General features: G+C 29.6%; 1 protein-coding gene across 1 annotated transcript; it reads right to left on the bottom strand.

Moving 5' to 3' along the window:
• Positions 1 to 2,179: 2,179 nt before the first annotated feature.
• On the bottom strand, positions 2,180 to 19,856 carry LOC108557625 (acetylcholinesterase-like). The gene is made up of 5 exons (XM_017914220.1): positions 19,776 to 19,856; positions 19,429 to 19,702; positions 13,607 to 13,749; positions 13,281 to 13,433; positions 2,180 to 2,452 (listed from the first exon to the last, which is right to left on the bottom strand). Exons 1-5 carry the CDS (start codon positions 19,854 to 19,856, stop codon positions 2,180 to 2,182), a joined length of 924 nt encoding a protein of 307 aa, XP_017769709.1.
• Between the last annotated feature and the right edge of the window lie 493 nt (positions 19,857 to 20,349).

The following is a 20,349-nucleotide window of genomic DNA, read 5'->3' as shown; positions in this document are numbered from 1 at the left end:
GGTTAGGTTATGTGGATAGGTAAGTTTAGGTTGAGTCATGTAAGAAACACATAGGATTTGGTCAATTTATTACAATATGAATGTAATGTGACTTGCCAATTTGACGTTTTTAATACTGCTGGATTAGGTCAGATTATATTAAATGAGATTAGGTTAGGTTATGTAAGAAATACATAGGATTTGGTTAGTTTATTACAATATGAATGTAATATGAAAATGTAATGTCACTTGTCAATTTGACGTTTTTAATAAGGTTAAATTAGGTTAAGTTATATTAGGTGAGGTGCAGTATATCAATCTGTGGTGTATTCTTATTATTATTTCGATTTAACCGTCTGTTTACAAATTGTTTGTCTATTTTTCTTTCTTTATAAACATGAGGAATGAAAGCACGGCACGGCACGTCAATGCTGACATTCGGCATCATCAATTGGATTTTGATGGGTTCCAGCTGGTTGCGGTGGAACAAATGAGGCCCTTTTGTTTATGGGGTGAAAATGTAAATAAAACGCCCACGCTCAATCGATTCTCCACTTTCAATAGGAAATTCGTAAATGCAATTCAATACAAGTCCGAACAACCTCAACATGAACTACATTACCTACACTTATTCAATTGGAATCTTTTAAATTATCGATTTTTATTATACAATAATTTACAAATATATCGAAAATTACAATTTCTAATTAGTTTTCAAACATTTTATATATTTTAAAATTACAACAAATTCCTCATTGATTTAATACCTTTTTTTTACATTGCTTTTTTTTGTTATAAATAGAAATATTTTATAAATTATTACATTGGACAATTTTATTGTTTTTTTTTACGGTTTCATTTTTGTTGTGTAAAATTTATGGGAACTGTACATATAGATTTTCAATAAATAGAAAATGTAACATCAACCGAACTAAATGTAACTTTATATAATAAATTCATATTTATTACATGTTTTTTTGTAAGCCACAATTTATTATGTACATTTGAAATATATGTTTAATATTTTAAAACAAAAATCATTGAATCTATATAGAAAAAAAATTCAACAACTTTATTTTAACTAAATAGAATAACAATGTTTTTTATATAGATTGATGTTAATAACCCTGATATTTTTGCATAAGTAATCATGATATATACATCTTTAAATATGCATATTGATGCTAAAACTATGGCCTTTCTAAAGATATTACTGTTACTTATTACTATACAGTGGAACCTTGCTTAACGAGTTTAATCCGTTAAAAAAAAATCCGGATTTTTACTCGTATAGTGAAATACTTGTATAGAGAACATATTAAAAAACACATAATATGTGTACAAAAGTTTTAAAAATGATGTAGAATGCGCGTAATCCAGGACTTCTCTTCTCATCGTCACTCAATTCATTTGTTCGTTAAGTGAAAAACTTGAAAACTGTATTTTTTTAAAATATATTTTATACGACTACATCAGTTCTTCAATTGAGTTTATTTTGATAAGACTGCTGTTACGTAATGTTACTTAAAGTTTGAATTCAGATGATTATTCTAAGCTGTCTTGACTTTTTCTTTCAATACTGCTTTTATAAGATTTTTTGTAAATTTCGTTGGAAAACATGAAAACTCTATTTTTCTAAATATATATTATTTGAATTCATCAGGTTTTCCATTGGCTTTCTTTTGTTAAAACTTAATTAAAGATTGAATTATGACTATTTTCCTAAGCTGTCTTCACAATTTCCTTCAATACTATAATAAGATTTTTTTTTCAATTTTGCTGAAAAAATATTTTATCAGATCTTCAATTAACTTTAACAGATAAAACTGCTGTTACGTAATGTTATTTACAGATTCAATGATGACAATTTTTGTAAACCTAATAAGTTTTTTTTTTTTAATTTCTGCTGAAAAACTTGAAAATTTTCCATTCATATACTTTATGTGTGTATCAGGTCTTTAATTGAATTTATTTTGATAAAACTGCTTTAGCGTAATGTTAATGAGACATTGAATTTAGATTATGTTTCAAAGCTTCAATACAATCTTATTAAATTTTGCTGAAAATCTTGAAAACTGTATTTTTTTGAAATAAATATTTTATGAAAATGTTAATAACCACGCAAATATGTAAAATGTGATAAAAACTATGTATTTTTATATACTTAGGGAAATTCTACTTTAGTTATTATGTATAATACCTAATTGTAGAATGTACCACGAACATTTTTCTTTACATTATGTATGTAGTTGATGATCATGTTTTTGTAGATGATGATGATGATGTTGACGATAATGATGATAACATACCCGGTTGCTGCGAATCTGGAGAAAACCTGCATGATTTTCAGGCTGAGCTCTCGTTCTCTGGAGTTGTACTGGAGGGACATGTTCAGAGGGTGACCGAACACGTACTCTATCTCGTCTCCGTGCATGACTCCCATCCATTCGCCCCATAGGGACGTGCTCGTCCGCTGCAAAAGACGCCTTTGTGATAGATCGTATTGATACAAAGCTTCTCTCTCTCCATCCCTCTCATACACACACACATCAACACACAAACACAATCCCATTCTCTCTCCAACTCCCAGCATACAACTACAGACTACATCCCCAAAGCCACAACGCACACATCTTCCTCCTTTTCCGATACCAAACCTGATCCTCACTGTGTCTCTCTCTCTCTCTATCTGCTTATACATATATACACGCAAACAAAGATTAAGATCATAAATTCAAAACGGCAACGCCCTTTTGTCCTGGCCAGAACCCAACACCTAATTACATCCTCAACGAAAACCAAAGAAAACGCTTGCGTCGTAAAAGATAATCGCATATATCCATCGTGCATGCAAAACGCTCGGGCTTCTATGACAGAAGTTAATTTCGTGAGCGGAAAGTCGCTCTTTGTATTGTGCACACCTTTGAAGCTCCGCACAATTCCCAACCAGGTGAATATGTGTGTGTTGATATGCTGTTTTCGGAAACCTTTGTTCCGTGTCTCTGATACAGCAACAACAACGCTCTGCAAATGCCAGCACTCAAATTCTTCATTTGATCTCCAGAAATAAAATACCTCTAGTTAAAAAGTGCAGTAAAATATAAAAAAAAATCTATTTTTTATTGTTTTAATAAAGAAATCTAATAACTGGAGTTTTGGGTTTGAGGGGTTGAAAGGAATTGTTTGTGTTTGTGTCTATACCTGAGATAACAAAATAGAACTTATAGAAAAATGCGATTTACATATACATGGGAAAATATAATGGAGCGAGTATCGTAAAATGGAATTGAGGGCAATTTCTTCTCTCTCTCTCTTTTTTTTATTATTATTTTTTGTTGTGCTCTTCTCCTCATACTTCGGGGGAGGACCGCGCACCCCGAGAGCGTGAGTATCGCCATTGAAAATGCATCACGAAGTGCTTTTCAATATTTCAAAATCCGTGGAGACATTCTCTCTCCAAACCCTTCTTCGATCATCTCTATCTCTCTCTGTTGCACGTGCTCTGTAAGTCACATCCTTCAAGTTTTTCCACCTAGGTTAGGGAGAAAATTGAATATCCAAATCTATATATTATTACCATCATTTTACAGCTATTAATATACTTGAAACTATATATTTATTACTACGCAATTGTACATTTGAAATGTACATTATTTGATAACTTATTACAAATTCTTGTATCAATTTAATTTAAAAATTGTATTTAACAAGTATATTTGTTTGACAACTTGGTATAGTTCTTAAGGCTTGTATATTAATTTTAAGTATTTACATTTTATTTGATTATGTAACTTATTTGATAACTTGAACAAATACTTCTGCCTATAAACTGATTTAAAATGTATACGTTTTAATGAAAATGTGTGCAATAAAAATGCAGGTGTTAACGCAGGTGTTTCTTATCGCAGGTGTTCAATTAAAACGCACGTGTTCATTCAGAAGTTCAATTAAACGCAGGTGTTTCCTATCACAGGTGTTCAATAATAATGCAGGTGTTCATTCAAAAGTTCAATTAAACGCAGGTGTTTCCTATCACAGGTGTTCAATAATAATGCAGGTGTTTAATTAAAACGCAGGTGTGCATTCAGAAGTTCAATTAAACGCAGGTGTTTCCTATCACAGGTGTTCATAAAAATGCAGGTGTTCAATTCAAAACCAGGTGTTCATTCAGAAGTTCAATTAAACGCAGGTGTTTCTTATTACAGTTATTCAATTAAAACGCAGGTGTTTCTTATTACAGTTGTTCAATTAAAACGCAGGTGTTTCTTATTACAGTTGTTCAATTAAAACGCAGGTGTTCATTCAGAACTCATTTAAAATGTGTACTTTATAATGAAAATGTGTTCAACAAAATTGCAGGTGTTCACGCAGGTATTCAATTAAAACGCAGGAGTTCATTCAGAAGTTCAATTAAACGCAGGTGATTCTTATAACAGTTCTTTAGTAAAAATGCAGGTGTTCATTTAGAACTGATTTAAAATGTGTACTTTATAATGAAAATGTGTTCAACAAAAATGCAGGTGTTCACACATGTGTTCAATTAAAACGCAGGTGTTCATTCTGAAGTTCTAATGAACGCAGGTGTTTCTTATCACAGGTCTTCAGTAAAAACGCAGGTGTTCATTTAAAACGAAATTGTTCACTTAGAAGTTCAATGAAACACTGGTGTTTCTTATCGCAGGTGTTTAATTAAATGCAGGTGTTCACAAAAACTTTACTAAATTTAATAAATAATAGAATTAAAAAAATCATGTTTATGATGATGCATGTATACTGAATTACTAATAAAACATGGCTCGTGTACGTAGATTAAATTTTACCCTTCTGCTCTAATTAGCAATAAAAATCATACTCTTTAAATGTTTCTGTTGTGCGGAGGAAAGAAGCGAGCGTTAAATATGTATGCTCATAATGTTCGCAACGCTTTTCTGGGCCAGTGAATTATTCATGGGTCCAAAAAGGGATGAAAAAAGGGCTGGAAACAACAGCTCCCCCTACTTAGATATTTATATTTTTTATTATGTTATTTTTTTCTTTGTATACACAAAATAACCGCGAGATGATGAGAACAGGGGTTATTTTGTGCTTGGGGGAGATGTTGGAAACGGAAATAAATATATTATTACCTCTAAGAACCGAGGATCAATTCTGTTCGTTGAACGAACGTCGGTACATTGAACTATAATTTCACTTAAACGTAATATAAAACAATTTTCTGTACATTAAAGTCTATGTTCTATGCTTTGAGAAAACGTCGAATAAATCATGAATAAGTGGTTTGTGTGTAGTATATTTATTAATAATGATATTGTTTCATGCCGACATGCATATCAAATTCCAACAATTGGAAGTGGATGCGCCGGGTAATTGTATATTGTCTACATCTAATTAAATATAATAATACTTAAAAAGTGAAGAAAATTTATAAATTTGTTATTTTAACGTCAATTAATTATTTAAATTTTGTTTAATAAACGCTATTTTTACTGCTGTGAGAGTTGGGAGCCGCAAAACAACAAGATTAAGCTCTTAATCTTATTGTAGAGCCACACGTTGCCGACACTTGGAAAAGGGAATAGTTTTGATATTTATTTATTTTTAGTTAATTTTGAAGAAATCTATTGTAGAAAAAATATTCTAAAATGAAATATTCGTGAGAAAATCTTGTTACAGTTATTCGGAAATAAATATATTAATTTACTTGAATGAAAATGAAAATTGTTGAATTAATTTTAAATATTCGAGAAAAATATTGTAAAATTAAGTTATCTTTCTAAAAATTATGAATAAAATGGGAAAATTCCGATATAAAGTATAAAAAAGTTGATAAATTAAAAATAAATTCTAAAATTGATTAATACTTTCTGAAATAATGAAAATAAGGTAAAAATTGACAATATTACTGAATTAAAAATGTGTAAATTCTGTAATTTTTTTGAGATAAATATCAAAATATAAAGTACTTTTTCAAAACTTTTTTCAGGATAATTTACGTAAATATAGTAATAAATTTCAAAAACATTTCAACTAAAACAAAAAGAAACATATAAAATAATGATTTTCCAATGAATATGAATATTAATAAACAATGACCAATAAAAAATATTCACTTGAATGGATACAAAATGCAAATTGCTGCAAACTTGCAAAATGAAACAAAAAAAAAATCAACTGCACGGTGTAATGATTCCATTTATTGCCATGGCAATAAAACAAATAAAATGGAGTTTACAGAGTGAACATGAAAAGAGAGAACATCGGAAAAAGTACGCGGAGAGAAATGAAAATCGATGGAAAACGTACACACACCAAATAACAAACAAATAAAAAATATATATGAAAGAAGAAGAAGGAAAAAACGTCAACGAGAATGTTCGTAAACCATGAGAAATTTTCTTTTAAATGCTCCACCTGACGCTTCAAATGAAACGTTAAATGGTTACAAGGTAAAATCAATAATCAGACGATCCGTTTAAACTGTTTCAGGTCCTTTCGTTTCAGTTAACTACAATAATACCCGACTATTTGGAATCGATTATGCAATTAAGGATTGGTCTTTATAATGTTAGGGAAATCAAGGGTATTATAAAGCTTATAATTTGAAAGGAAATCTAATATTATTGAAATAAAATTCCTAGTATTTTCATTCAAATAGTAGCAAATAGTAGTGACGAGTAATCATTTTATTTTGTATGGAAAAACTGGAATTTTTGATATCTAATAACGAGAAAAATATTTTATAAAAGCAATGTTGATTATAACTTTTTGATTTGTAACATTTGATATTTTTTTTATAATATTAATTAAAATTGAAACATTCTTATAACATGTTAAGCTTCTTATTGTCAAGACAAAGATTAAGACAGTAAAACACAAAAAAAAATAATATTATAAGTAGATTGACTGGAACCGCATTAAATCGAATAAACATAAACCGGGATTCCCTAAAGATCTTTGTTCGTTCTTTCAATATCATTGTTACCAGTTAATCGAATATTTCTGTGCGGAGGGTGGAAGAAAAGCCTCGCTCCTCGAATTTGCATTATTAAGTTTCTATCCATTAAGCGACTGGATGGCTGCGAACGGAATGCAAAACAATAAGAACAAGAAAAAAGAAAAAGGAGGACGAGAGAAAAGAAGGAAATTGTGTGCGTTTTCGGGAGAGGGGTTGAGCAACGTTTTGAATAATGGATTTCGTTTAATTTATGCAATAATAACATTTTCCTTGAAACGGAGGCAAAGGACCTGTTGTATGGAAAAAGGGCGCAGCTTCTCTACGAAGATTCCTCTGAATAGATAAACTTGCTTTATTGGTCTCGCGGCAGCTTTTCTTGCTGCAAACATAATTACACGCCGCTTAATTGTTTTATGTTTTCAGACTTTAAACTTCTTGGGGGAGGTAATAAATAAGCGGTTAGTTTCTTCTTGGTTTGGGGAATTGCAACCCGTTTCGTTCATTTGGTTGAGTTTCAATTCTCTGCGTTTTGGTTCCTGTTTAATTTCAGAATGCTGTGCCTATTTAGATATTTCGAACAGGTAAATTTACGGATTCGATCCAATTCCTTGATAAATTGCTGAAGATAAAACGCGCAAACGAGTTACCAATTATGCCTCCTGATAAACCTGAACTCTCCCTCTCTCTCTCCTCCTGGATCCGCTCTTCCTTTGTTCGCTTTTGTGTGAGAGGGAACTATTTCGATAAAGGCCGCAGGGAACAGTCAATTATTATAATTAACCAAAGGCATTTCCTGAAAATTATCATTTCATCTGAGATTACTTCTGATAGAAAGAAAAGTTTTGCATTTAAAAATAAAAAAGTTTACATCTTACTGCAAATCTTATAAAATAAAGAAATTAATAGTATTACACTGAGGAAAACGTGTAAATCGAAATTGTAACTTTTTGAATGTTAAACCGTGTAAAAACAAAAAGTACCGTGTAAAACGAGGGATAGGTTATTTTCAATATATATTTTTTATTTAATTTTCTTTTAAACCGTGTAAAAACTCAAACGTGTAAAAAAGTATCATTTTAAACGATAGTTATTTTGATCATTTATTTTTAAACTATGTTAATGCGAAAAATGTGTAAATAAAATACGAGTGTATTCAATTTCATATAAAAATGAAAATATTTCCAATAGTTTAGGTAAAAGTCAATAACTAAACGTATCCTTTTTTTTTATTAAATGTTGCAAGTAATATTTTTTGAAAATTATTAAAAGAGCTATAATTTCTTGAAATTGAACTAAAACAGTTAAGGAAGGAAATCAATAAATAAGTTATATGTTATTTCATTTGTGTTATTTACTTATTAAAGATTCTAGTAATGTTTGTGTAATTTATCAAATGGAAATAATGAGCTATTATTTAATGGTAAAAATGTGATGTATTTAATTCAGAAAACAAAATCTATTTTTATATTAACTGAAAGTTTAAATTTTATATATTTTTTAATTATTGTTAATTGAATATTTTTATAATAATTTTGTAAATTAGCATTTAGAAATATTGAGCTATCATTTCATGAAATTTAAGGGTTTTCAAAATAAACATATTTAGTTATTTATTTAACAAGTTTCACCAAAATATCCGATTATGTTTTTGAAATTGCTTTTACAATATTTTTAGTTGAAAATTTCGAGAAATAAAAAAAATCTGTTGTATATAGATATATTTAAAATTAGTTTACAATTTTCATTTACAGTAAGATTATAGGTAGATTTAGGTAGATTTATATCTTCAAGTAGATCGAATTTGCGTTAATCAAACAGGGACTACTATGAATTAAAATTGTAAACTGATTAAAATCAATTTTAAGTTCCTTAGTATTATTTTGGTTTCTGTTGAATTCTATGTGATTGGTTTTCTTTGGATATGTGTAAAATTGAGCCATATAAAAGGCAATTAGTTGCGTTGCATTTGGGAGAGGTAGAGAAGACGTCGATGGGCCAGGGACGGTCAATTACATTAAATTCGGTCGGAGCTGAGCGATAACTCAGGCAGGTTTATTTTCCCTTCGCATCGTGGAAAACGTTACGATAACGAGCACGGGGAAAAAGAAGGGTGCGTGCCCGAGAACATCCACAACCACCATCACTACGAAACCCTTGGGGTGGTGGAGTGGATGATGGGGGAATGGTTGGTATGCCCCCATCTCTTCATCCTCCTCCCACTCGCACAGGCAGTACGTGAAACCGAAAAAGCCCTTTATCGCGTGATAACCGATTTTATTGTATTGCGGTTATCCTATGTTACGGTTATTAGCGTTTAGCTCATGACTCATTGAATTCAACTTATCCTTGAATCTCTTCATATGATCGTAAAGAGACCCTTAATATCCTTATACTAAATTACACAAATACTCCATCAATTCAACAAAAACTATGGAATTTCGAAAAAAAAATTACAACTCTTAAATCTCACGAAATGATAGGTCAATATCAATAAACAATTACATGAAAGAAATATATAAAATTACATGTAACTAGAAAAGTCTCGTTAATATAGGTTATCCCAGCAAGACCGGACAATTTAAATCTTAAATAAAACACACTTTTTTTTTTTGAATAAAAACCGAAATTTTGATTTTACCTTAAGTAGACATGTATGAAACAACACATCTAATAAATGCCCTCCTCAATTTACACTTGAATCTCCTCATATGATAGTTCTCTTTTGTGTAAAGAGACCTATAATATCCTTATACTAAATTACACAAATACTCCATCAATTCATCAGAAACTATAGAATTTAAACAATAAAAAACATTCTAAATTTAAAATATTTATTTTATACAATCATTAAATCTAATGAAATGATAGCTCAATATATATAAATGCTAAATTACATAAAAATATATACATTTTGTTATTAGCTTTTAGCTCAAGACTCATTGAATTCAACTTATCATTGAATCTCTTCATATGATCGTAAAGAGACCCTTAATATCCTCATACTAAATTACACAAATACTCCTTCAATTCAATAAAAACTATAGAATTTTGAAAAAAAAAATACAACTCTTAAATCTCACGAAATGATAGGTCAATATTTCTAAATAATAAATTATGCAAGTATTACTAGAATCTTCAATTAGCAACAATTACTCTTTTGAGTAAAGAGAGCCTTAATATCCTTATACTAAATTAAACAAATACTCCATTAATTCATAACAATCTATTGAATTTAAACAAGAAAAACATTCTAAATTTAAAATATTTTTTTTATACAATCCTTAAATCTAATGAAATGATAGCTGAATATTTCTCAATGCAAAATTATATAAAAATATATACATTTTGTTATTAGCTTTTAGCTCAAGACTCATTGAATTCAACTTATCATTGAATCTCTTCATATGATCGTAAAAAGACCCTTAATATCCTTATACTAAATTACACAAATACTGAATCAATTCATCAGAAACTATAGAATTTAAACAAGAAAAACATTCTAAATTTAAAATATTTCCTTTTTACAACCTTTAAATCTCATGAAATCACAATTATTATTAGAATCTTCAATTACATTCAGAATATATAAAATTACATCTAATTATAAAACTTTAGTAAATATAAAAATTGATTGAATTCAACTTTCTCTTGAATCTATTCAAATGATAGCTTTCTTTAGTATGAAGAGACTTATAATATCCTTATATTAAATTACACAAATATTCCTTCAATTCGTCAAAAACTATAGAATTTAAACATAAAAATCATTCAAAATTTCAAATATTTCCTTTTTGTAACCCTCAAATCTTATGAAATGATAGCTCAATATTTCTAAATTACATAAAAATATATAAATATTGTTATTAGCGTTTAGCTAAAGACTCATTGAATTCAAATTACTCTTGAATCTATTCATATGATAGCTCCCTTTAGTATAAAGAGACTCATAACTTACAATAAATTACACAAATACTCCTTCAATTTATCAAAAACTATAGAATTTAAATAAAAAAAAACATTCTAAATTTAATATATTTCCTTTTTACAACCCATAAATCTCATGAAATCACAATTATTACTAGAATCTTCATTTACCAACAATTACTTTAAGAATATATAAAATTAAACCTTTAGTAAATATAAAAATTGATTCAATTCAACTTACTCTTGAATCTATCCAAATGATAGCTTTCTTTAGTATAATATCCTTATACTAAATTATGCAAATACTCCTTCATTCAATAAAAACTATAGAATTTCATAAAAAACTTTCTAAATTTAAATGAAATGATAATTCAAAATTTCTAAATTACACAATGTTTACTAGAATCTTTAATCACCAAATATCAGCAACAACTTCATTAAAAAAAAATGCATAAAATTACATCTGATCTAGTTCATATAAATTTTGATTTTTTTCTGAATTAAATATAAGATTTTTACCTAGAAATGATAGCTCCATTTGCAAAATGCTCCTTCAACAAATATAATCGGATATTTTGGTAAAACTTATTAAATAAATAAAAAAAAACAATTATAATATTACGAAAAAAATATCCATAATTAGTTATTTGTCAAAGTAATACAACTAATACCATAATCAGATAGTTTTTATTTGAAATATAAACTTCAAATAATTACTTCAATATTTATAGTATTTATTGATCTTTAATAGGTCATTGATTTGATTACATTTTTAATAATATAAATGTGTGTAAAAATTAATTTGACTAATTGCAAAAGATTATACAAAAATTTGATATCCATTATCATAATTTCGCTATTTTATGGATTATTTAATAATTAATTAATAAATTTCCAAGTAATTAATTGGCAAACATCACATAATTAATTAATTTAAAGTAAATAGTTTAAATATTAAAAATTGACCAATTTTTCTCTCAATTATCAAAAAAAACGAAATAATACATAACTATTAAAATGATAATTTGTATTTTATTTAATTAGTTAGATATAAAACACTTAATTTTACATTATTACATTGTATAATTTTATTAATTTAAGACTAATGTTATAATTAGTTGTACCGTGTTTTTGGTACATCTCAACAGGAATTCCCTTTACAGTTAAGAGAACATCAGCAGACAACCGCTCACATGTACCATTTACATACCTAGTTTTCAAGTTCACAGCTGCCAAATAGTTTTAGTTGCAACAACAGTCGTTACATAATGCATACGTAATCAAAATTATATAACTTGCTTGTTTACATTATAATGGAATTAAAGTTAGAAATACATACATACATTAGAACCTGTTTTTGTGCGGTCCCTTTTTATGCGATTTTTTTATTTTGAATCCAACAAATTCAAACGGTGTTGGCACAATCGCAATGTTTTCTATCAGTGTGCATATGGACAACCTGCCCAAACGATTCTGTTAGTCGATTTTGAACCAATTCATCACAAGAAGATGCGCGTTTTGGTTTAACACGAGTGGCAGTGAATTATGTATGTGAATATTGAAAATTTCTCCATATGTACAATGAGTTGGAATTTAGTTCGAATGTATTTTCTCATGTATTTCGTAGATCTTTGACGTATTTTCTAAGTGCGTTTTCTTCCCTATCTACAGCACAAAAACAGGTTTTACTGTATTTACAAATTAGTTATGATTTGTGATTTATTTACAAAATAATGAATTAAAGTACAGAAGTCATTAATTATTTTAATGAAAATCATATTTTACTATGAAATAATTAAAGACAAAATACTTTAGTTTCACAATTTATTGAATTGTATGAATCTGACAAAAAATATTACTGTGATTTTATGAAAAATTAAGTGTAACAAATTTTTCTATTCACATTTTGAAATTATTTTAATTATATAATAGAATATATAAAAAAAATGAAGAAATAAAATAAACTTAATAAATGAAATATCAGCGTGATTCAATTAATTAACTAATTAATTTAAAGCTAAAATAAAGTTTAGTTGTTGGAGTTTTACTTGATAGAGTCAACAAAGCGCACCCAAATAATTAATTACTTTCGATTAAAGCACTTTCTTGTTACTTGTTTTTCGTACCTTTTCTTACAGATTTTTCTTTTGCTTTGCCAGCAATTAAACGCCCAATAAAACTGCTCACTTTGTACGTACAGAAGAAGCAAAGTCAAAGTGGAGAATTGAAAACAGTAGAGTTCTTAAAGGGCTGGAAGTTAATAACGAAAAGCCGTTGTGTTTCGCAGGAACTGTCAGAAGCAGATGCGGTTTTCAGCAGAAAACCCAAATCGAAAACAGTTTAATATAAACAGCAAGAGAGAAAGAGATTGCGATGAAAATTTTCGTGTTTAATAAATTAAATTGTATTTTTTTTTACTTACGTGAGTGAAGAAGTAGTAGTAGACTTTCATGCCTCTGTCGGCGGCGACGTTTGCGAAAAGATTGGTGGGGCAGATGAAGAAGTAGTCTCCGACTACATCCCCGATCATCTTCTGGTTTAAGTAACCGTCGTTGATGTGCTCCCAATCCGTGTACTGTTCGGGATAAAAGTTAATTAAAACTAAATTAAAACTGCAAATAAAGGAAACGGAAAGGAGAGCGGATAAAAGAAAAGAAAGTAGCGGAGGAAGAGTAGACAAAAAAAAAGAGAGAAGAGAAGAAAGGAGAGATCCGGGCGGTAATTAAAAGAAGTAAAGTTTATAGCTACCTGGAACACAATGGCGTCTCGTTCGAGGCGAGTCATATTTTTGAAGATGGTGTTAATGATGTCATGGTACTTGTCTCGCTGCAAGTAACTCGGCCCGTCCTTCTCAAAGTAGTCTATGAAGTCGTACAAGATGAAATAAGTTCCTGAAAAAAGGAGAGAAATGTTACTGTTATCATCGTATTAAAACCCTTTATTTGTTATTTATCTTATTAAAAACTGCAGCGGCGAAACGTGATTATTTCATAAAAGTAAATGCTCGATGAGCTGAAAGTTTTGAAAGCGTAAAGGAAAATCCCGCAGATTTGAATTAATGAAAATTAGAGATTTATTACATTTACTTTTAGCTTTTTATTGCACTGTAGAATATTAACGGATTAATTTTGAATAAAGCCCTAAATATAAATAAAACTTAAAAAAAAATATATTTTGTATTCCTTCGTTACTCGCTTGGTGTCTGTGAGACGCCAATAGGTGCAAAGCAACCGTAACATTTAAAACTGGAAACGTGGTACAACCTCGACCTATGTACCTTCCTCATCAGAGTCTATCAGTCGTCACGCGAGTAGTGTTTTAATATTTTACTTTATCATTTTTGAAAAAGGGTTTTTGTTTCAAAAAATTAACCAACAATGAGAAACAAACGATTGTAGTGATGATGAAGATATTGTAAACATGCTAATCTGTTATGTATTTATATAAATTAATTACTAACTTTATATTTAACGGAGTTTTTCAGACGCCACGCGAGTAACAAGGTGTTATATAAAATAAAAAGTTGTGTAAGATTTAGAAATTTTATTTTTATAGATTTACCAAATAATTTAAAATGAATAAGAAAATAAAATATAAAAAATATAATTACTATTATTTTAATTATATGAATTTGTCCAAACTTTTTTGTAATTAACAAGTAGTAATAAATATTTAAATAAACGTAGATACTTTACAAATTCTTTATATTTTATAGATTAATGTGTATAAATGATAATTTACGCTTAGTTTTAGTTGTTTGAAACAAACTAAATTTATTTGAGAGTAAAATGCAAACAAATTCAAATTGTATTTTGTCTGGTAAACCTAAATGAAATTTTGTAGATAGACTTCTGAGCGTTTTTGTTTTAATGAGAATAATGTGTGCATCGTGGAAGGACATGTGAAGTGGCGCAAAGAATGTGCGGTCTCTGTAATGGGGTTGTTTTAAAGGAAGGTTTCGGTGCAATCTAAATAAAGTCTCCCTCTCTCAGTTGGAGATTAAAAGCAAATAAACGCGTCTGGAGAGTTAAGAGGAAGACGGTGCAGGGAATACAGTGGTAGTTGTTCCACCTGAGAGAGTACTAGAAGGACCCAAATTAAATTGACATAGCAGAAGACGTTTCGTGAACAAAACTCAACAAGAGAAGAAAATAAATAGATGCGACCAAAAGGAAAGTTGGGTGAACCGATTTCGAATTTGAAATTTTCAATTTTCGGTGAATTTCCGCGCCGGGAGTGCGCAATTTCCGTCGCAGAAAAGTTCTTAATTATCGCTCGGCCGAAAAATTCCTTCCGTATAGTTCTCGTTTTTCCTTTTTTCTTAACGGAAATTGATTTAATATTGCTGCATGTTGGAAAAGATGTATATTTTTTTTGGTCATTTTCGCAGTGGCGCATCGAAATATGAATGCAATTCTGTCTCTGGATGTAAATATTGAAATATAAATATAAAAAGCTATTTTATTCTAGCTGCGCGTTTCTCCAAATTTAAAATGCTAAACGTACGACTCCTTTGCAACTCTTAACAGTTCCTTTTTATTTTTCGGAGCATTAAATGCATAGGGAAGCAAGAACGGAATTGATTCTGTTCGCATAGTCTGCATGTGAACTTCTCTACTATGTAATAACATTTTTAATTTGGTTCTTTTGTAGAATTGTATATAATCTTTCTGTAAGTGAAATTCGTTTAAAATGTTTTGTCTGTATCGAATTTATACATTGATTATCAAGAAAGAAAAATTTGCTTCAGAAATACAAGCCTTTTTAAGATATTTTGTCTATAAATGGACTATTAAGTAAATAAAATTTAGTTCGAAAACCCAGGCTTTTTTTAAATTACATTTTAGAACCAAATTTATATTGAAATATGTTTTGTTGGTTTAAAAAATAATTAAGATAATTTAATTTATTACTAAGGAAATATTTAAGGGGAAAATTTGATATTTAATTATTCAGTTAAGTATAACAAAAAAATATAATTCAATTAAGTTGCATAGTATTGATCTTATTGATAATAAATTTAGTTCGGAAACCGAGGCTTTTTTATTTTTGAATTATGTTCGAGAACTGAATTATCAATAGTTTATCCTACATGCTTTCAATCATATTTAACACTAATTTATATTTGAATTAAATTATGTCAAATTGATGCTAAAGATAATAAATTAAGTTCGTAAACTGAGGCTTTTATTTTTGGCAGAATGTTCGAGAACTGAATTATTAAATCAATAGTTTATCCTATATGTTTTCAATCATGTTTAACACTAATTTATATTTGAATTAAGTTATGTCAAATTGATGTTAATGTTAATAAATGAAGTTCGTAAACTGAGGCTTTTAATTTTGGCAAAATGTTCGAGAACTGAATTCAATTATTAAATCAATAGTTTATCTTATATGATTTCAATCTCGTTTATCAGTAATTTATATTTGAATTAAATTATATCAAATTGATGCTAAAGATAATAAATTAAGTTCGTAAACTGAGGATTTTAATTTTGGCAGAATGTTCGAGAACTGAAATGAATTATTAAATCAATAGTTTATCCTATATGTTTTCAATCATGTTTAACACTAATTTATATTTGGACTAAAGTAATGTCAAATTGATGGTAATGATTATAATTGAAGTTCGTAAACCGAGGCTTTTTTGTTTTGTCAGAATGTTTGAGAACTGAATTGAATTATAATAAATCAATAGTTTATCCTATACGTTTTTAATCATGTTTAACACTAGTTTATATTTGAATTAAGTTATGTCAAATTGATTATTATAATTGTTGTTCGTAAACCGAGGGTTTATTGTTTTGGTAGAATGTTCGAGAACTGAATTGAATTATATTAAATCAATAGTTTATTCTATATGATTTCAATATTTCAATCTTATTTAACACTAATTTATATTTGGACTAAAGTAAATTCAAATTGATGCTAATGATTATAATTGAGGTTCGTAAACCGAGGCTTTCTTGTTTTGGAAGAATGTTCAAGAACTGAATTAAATTTATATTTGAATTAAGTTATATCAAATTGATACTAATTATTATAAATTAAGTTTGTAAAGTAGGGCTTTTTTGTATTGGAAAAATGTTCGAGAACTGAATTGAATAATTAAATCAATAGTTTATCTTAAATGATTTCAATCTCGTTTATCAGTAATTTGTATTTGAATTAAATTAGACCAAATTGATGCTAATGATTATAATTGAAGTTCCTAAACCGAGGCTTTTAATTTTGGCAAAATGTTCGAGAACTGAATTATTAAATCAATAGTTTATCCTATATTTTTTCAATCATGTTTAATATTAATTTATATTTGGACAATAGTAATGTCAAATTGTTGCTAATGATTATAATTGAAGTTCGTAAACCGAAGCTTTTTTGTTTTGGAAGAATGTTCAAGAACTGAATTGAATTATAAAATCAGATCAAATTGATACTAATGATTATAAATTAAGTTTGTAAACTGAGGCTTTTTTGGGTTGGAAGAGTGTTCGAGAACTGAATTTGAAAATCATGTAATTCAATAATAACGATAATTAAATTAATTTCTAAAGATGATTTTTTTTTTTTTATTTGAAATATTATGATGATTTAACGATCGATTTGTTGGGTTTCGATTAACGGAAATTTATGTTTCAATTAAATTTTATCGTATCGATAATAAAGTGAACGAAATTAGAGGTTTTCCTTTTCGTTTTCCCTTGTTGTGGATAGGGTAAAGGGCGGTTAAAGGCAATAAAAGACAAATTGCCTTTGGAAAATTTTCCCCGGATTAATATCGCTCCATCCCCGTCTAGTTCCTCATTTTCTTTTTTTTCTACTCTTTTTATCCGAGCTTTTGTAATAATCGTGTACAATCTATGAGGCAGCAGCCAATATCATTGTGCTTGGGCAATATTGATACGCCTATAATAGAATACGGAACGATCGATATGACCAAAGTATAATCGGATTGAAAGTCGAAAGGACACGTACGTCCTAGCACCGAAACAGGTATTTTCTATATAAAATATATAAGAAAATAATTACATAAACCTGATTCAGTTGCGTATATTTATTATACCTAGGTTATTAAAGAATCCAATTAAAGAAACAGATTAAAGGAAGGAACGTAATTAACACGCGCGTGGTGATTTCAAAGTTGTTTTTTTTATATTCATTTTCATGTGATTTGAAAATTCCATTTTCCGCTCGTGTCACGAGCTTTATCGATGCCATAATTACCGCGCCTAGGCATAATAATTTCCACACGAAGAAAATGGATAGGGGAAAATCTTGTCTGCGCGAAGCCCTGTAATTATAAAATAATTGATGTGGGGTGGTTGCTCGCAAATTAGATTCGAACTAGTTTAATTGTGGTCCTTTGGACGAGATTTTCGCTTTGGTTCGCGTGTTCGACCATTGTTAAGGTATGTATGCATGGAATCGGTTGTAATCATGGAAAACCCGAGATTTTCCGGGATGGTTCAAATGCAAAACGCTAAAGTTTTCCACAGAGTTTTTGGAGGCATTAACTACCAAGGCCTTCCGAGCCATTAAATAAATACGCTAATCGGCGGCGGTGATTCTTACACGTCCGCAGTATAATTAACATAATAACTTTGTCGAGCAACGGATTATCAAATTTGATAAAAGTTTCCATTGAAATAATGTTAATGTCTTGGATATTTCCAAAGATCTATTACTATTCCGTTTGAAGTTGTGAATGCAACAATCTTAGTTTCAGCTGAACTAATTTATTGGATTTGTTGGGTAATATGAAAGGAAGAGACGAAGGCGAGGTCGTATTCGTCTCCTGTCTTCCTCGACAGTCTTCTTGAAATTAAGATGCAAATTGGATTTCGCAGTAGGCGTAATTAGACCACCTCTCGAGGTGTCATAATATTATCAGTGTCGGGTAATTGTGTTTCGTCGGAGCAGCTAATTACCATGCGATTTTAAATTAATATTAAGTGGAACGACTGCGACGCTCGTCGCTCTCTCTGTGTGTGCAGAATTAATACACACTTTGCAAATGCATCGTTAATAATTGAAAGGATTTGCAGCCCCTTTCGCAACGTTCCTAATAATATATAACTTGATTAATGTCTTTCCAAACTAAATGTTATTTACTTCAACCCTCTTCGCATTACTTAAGTAAACATCATTAAAACAGTACAGAATTTTATTAATAAGTATATAACATTCTTAATTTGTATTTAACTTATATATTGGGTGAAGTAAAAATTCTGAGCATTTTTTCTCTTTATTTCGACGGTGAAATTAATAAAGTTAGAATTTTCGGATTTATATCAAATATGCGCCGTTTTCATCCATAAATTTTGTCCATTTTGAAGGCAATTCCATAATTTTACGATAGTAGAATTCTTCGTCTCTATTGGCAAAAAACTCATTTTCTTGAGGCCAGTTTTTTACCATCAAGAAAATTTTGCAAATGCTTGAATAACTACACATCCAAGCTCTCGGGGCTTCTGGCGCGTCTTTAAAGATGTGTTCGGCCTGGCGATATCTTGATGGAGCACAGCACGCTTCATATTGGCCAATTCTGGACGCTTCTAGTCAAGCGCCTGCTTCAACCTGGTCAGTTGTTGATAATTTAGGTCCGAATTGAATGATGGGAGCTGTTCTATGTGGAGGATTCCCTTCCAATCCCACCAAACACTCAGCAAAACCTTCTTGGTCGTTAACTTTTGGCCGGCTCACCGCAATTGAACCACGATCTTTTTCGCCTGTTGTCCTGTATGTATATGCTTCGATTTCGTTACGTTTCAGCAAAGAATCGCAGGCTCCAAAAGTTAATTCGTGTGGCATCCATACATCGAGTTTCTTCTTGAGACCAGCCTTATGCAAATGGTTTCAAATAGTTTTCTGGCTAATCTTCAGTTCCTGGACAATGGAATAAGTGATCGCATGCCCCTGACTCAAGAATTTCCATAATTTTATCAACATTTTCAACTAGTAGCCTATCAGAGCATGTCTCATCTTCGACGTCCATATTAACAGAACGGAAGCATTGGAACTAACGCTTTGCTGTTGCATTTGATACTGCATTTATGGAACACTCATTTTGGTGGCCGCCTGCTCCGATTTTTTCCTTGATCGTAATGGTACTGAAGAATGTATCAAATTTTTTCTTCTTTTACCTCCATTTTGAAACGCTCTAACACACAACTAGATTCACAAAAGACAGAACTGTCAAATAACTTTTTTTTTAAGTTTTATGTCGCCTTTAAGTCGCAACTTATACATCGTAAGATATTAAAGCCGAAAAATGCTCAGAACTTTTTACTTCACCCAATATTTAGTTATGTAAAGTTTTTTTTACATTTGTATGTTCAATGAATTTATAGTGAATTATTTTAAGTAAAAAATAAGTAAAACTGAACCATACTTAAGAATTAAAATGATAAATTTGTTTTTGTTTCAATCTATATTTTTACTACTTTGTAATAGGTTTTTTTCTGGTACACACAGGTCCAATTCTTCAT

The sequence above is a fragment of the Nicrophorus vespilloides genome, unplaced genomic scaffold, assembly GCF_001412225.1.
Source record: "Nicrophorus vespilloides isolate i.1.1-1 unplaced genomic scaffold, Nicve_v1.0, whole genome shotgun sequence".
Taxonomy (NCBI): Eukaryota; Metazoa; Arthropoda; class Insecta; order Coleoptera; family Silphidae; genus Nicrophorus; species Nicrophorus vespilloides.
Note: the sequence above shows the minus strand (reverse complement) of the source record. Positions and strands in the feature narration are given on the sequence as shown.

What these genes read in the sequence shown, in the direction of transcription:
- LOC108557625 (XM_017914220.1), bottom strand. Translation starts at nt 19,856, where the DNA reads ATGGACGTCGAAGATGAGACATGCTCTGATAGGCTACTAGTTGAAAAT. An exon ending in TGGAAATTCTTGAGTCAGGG is followed by an intron (nt 19,703 to 19,775) that starts GCATGCGATCAC and finishes CATTTGCATAAG; the next exon opens with GCTGGTCTCAAGAAGAAACT. An exon ending in GAGACGCCATTGTGTTCCAG is followed by an intron (nt 13,434 to 13,606) that starts GTAGCTATAAAC and finishes TATCCCGAACAG; the next exon opens with TACACGGATTGGGAGCACAT.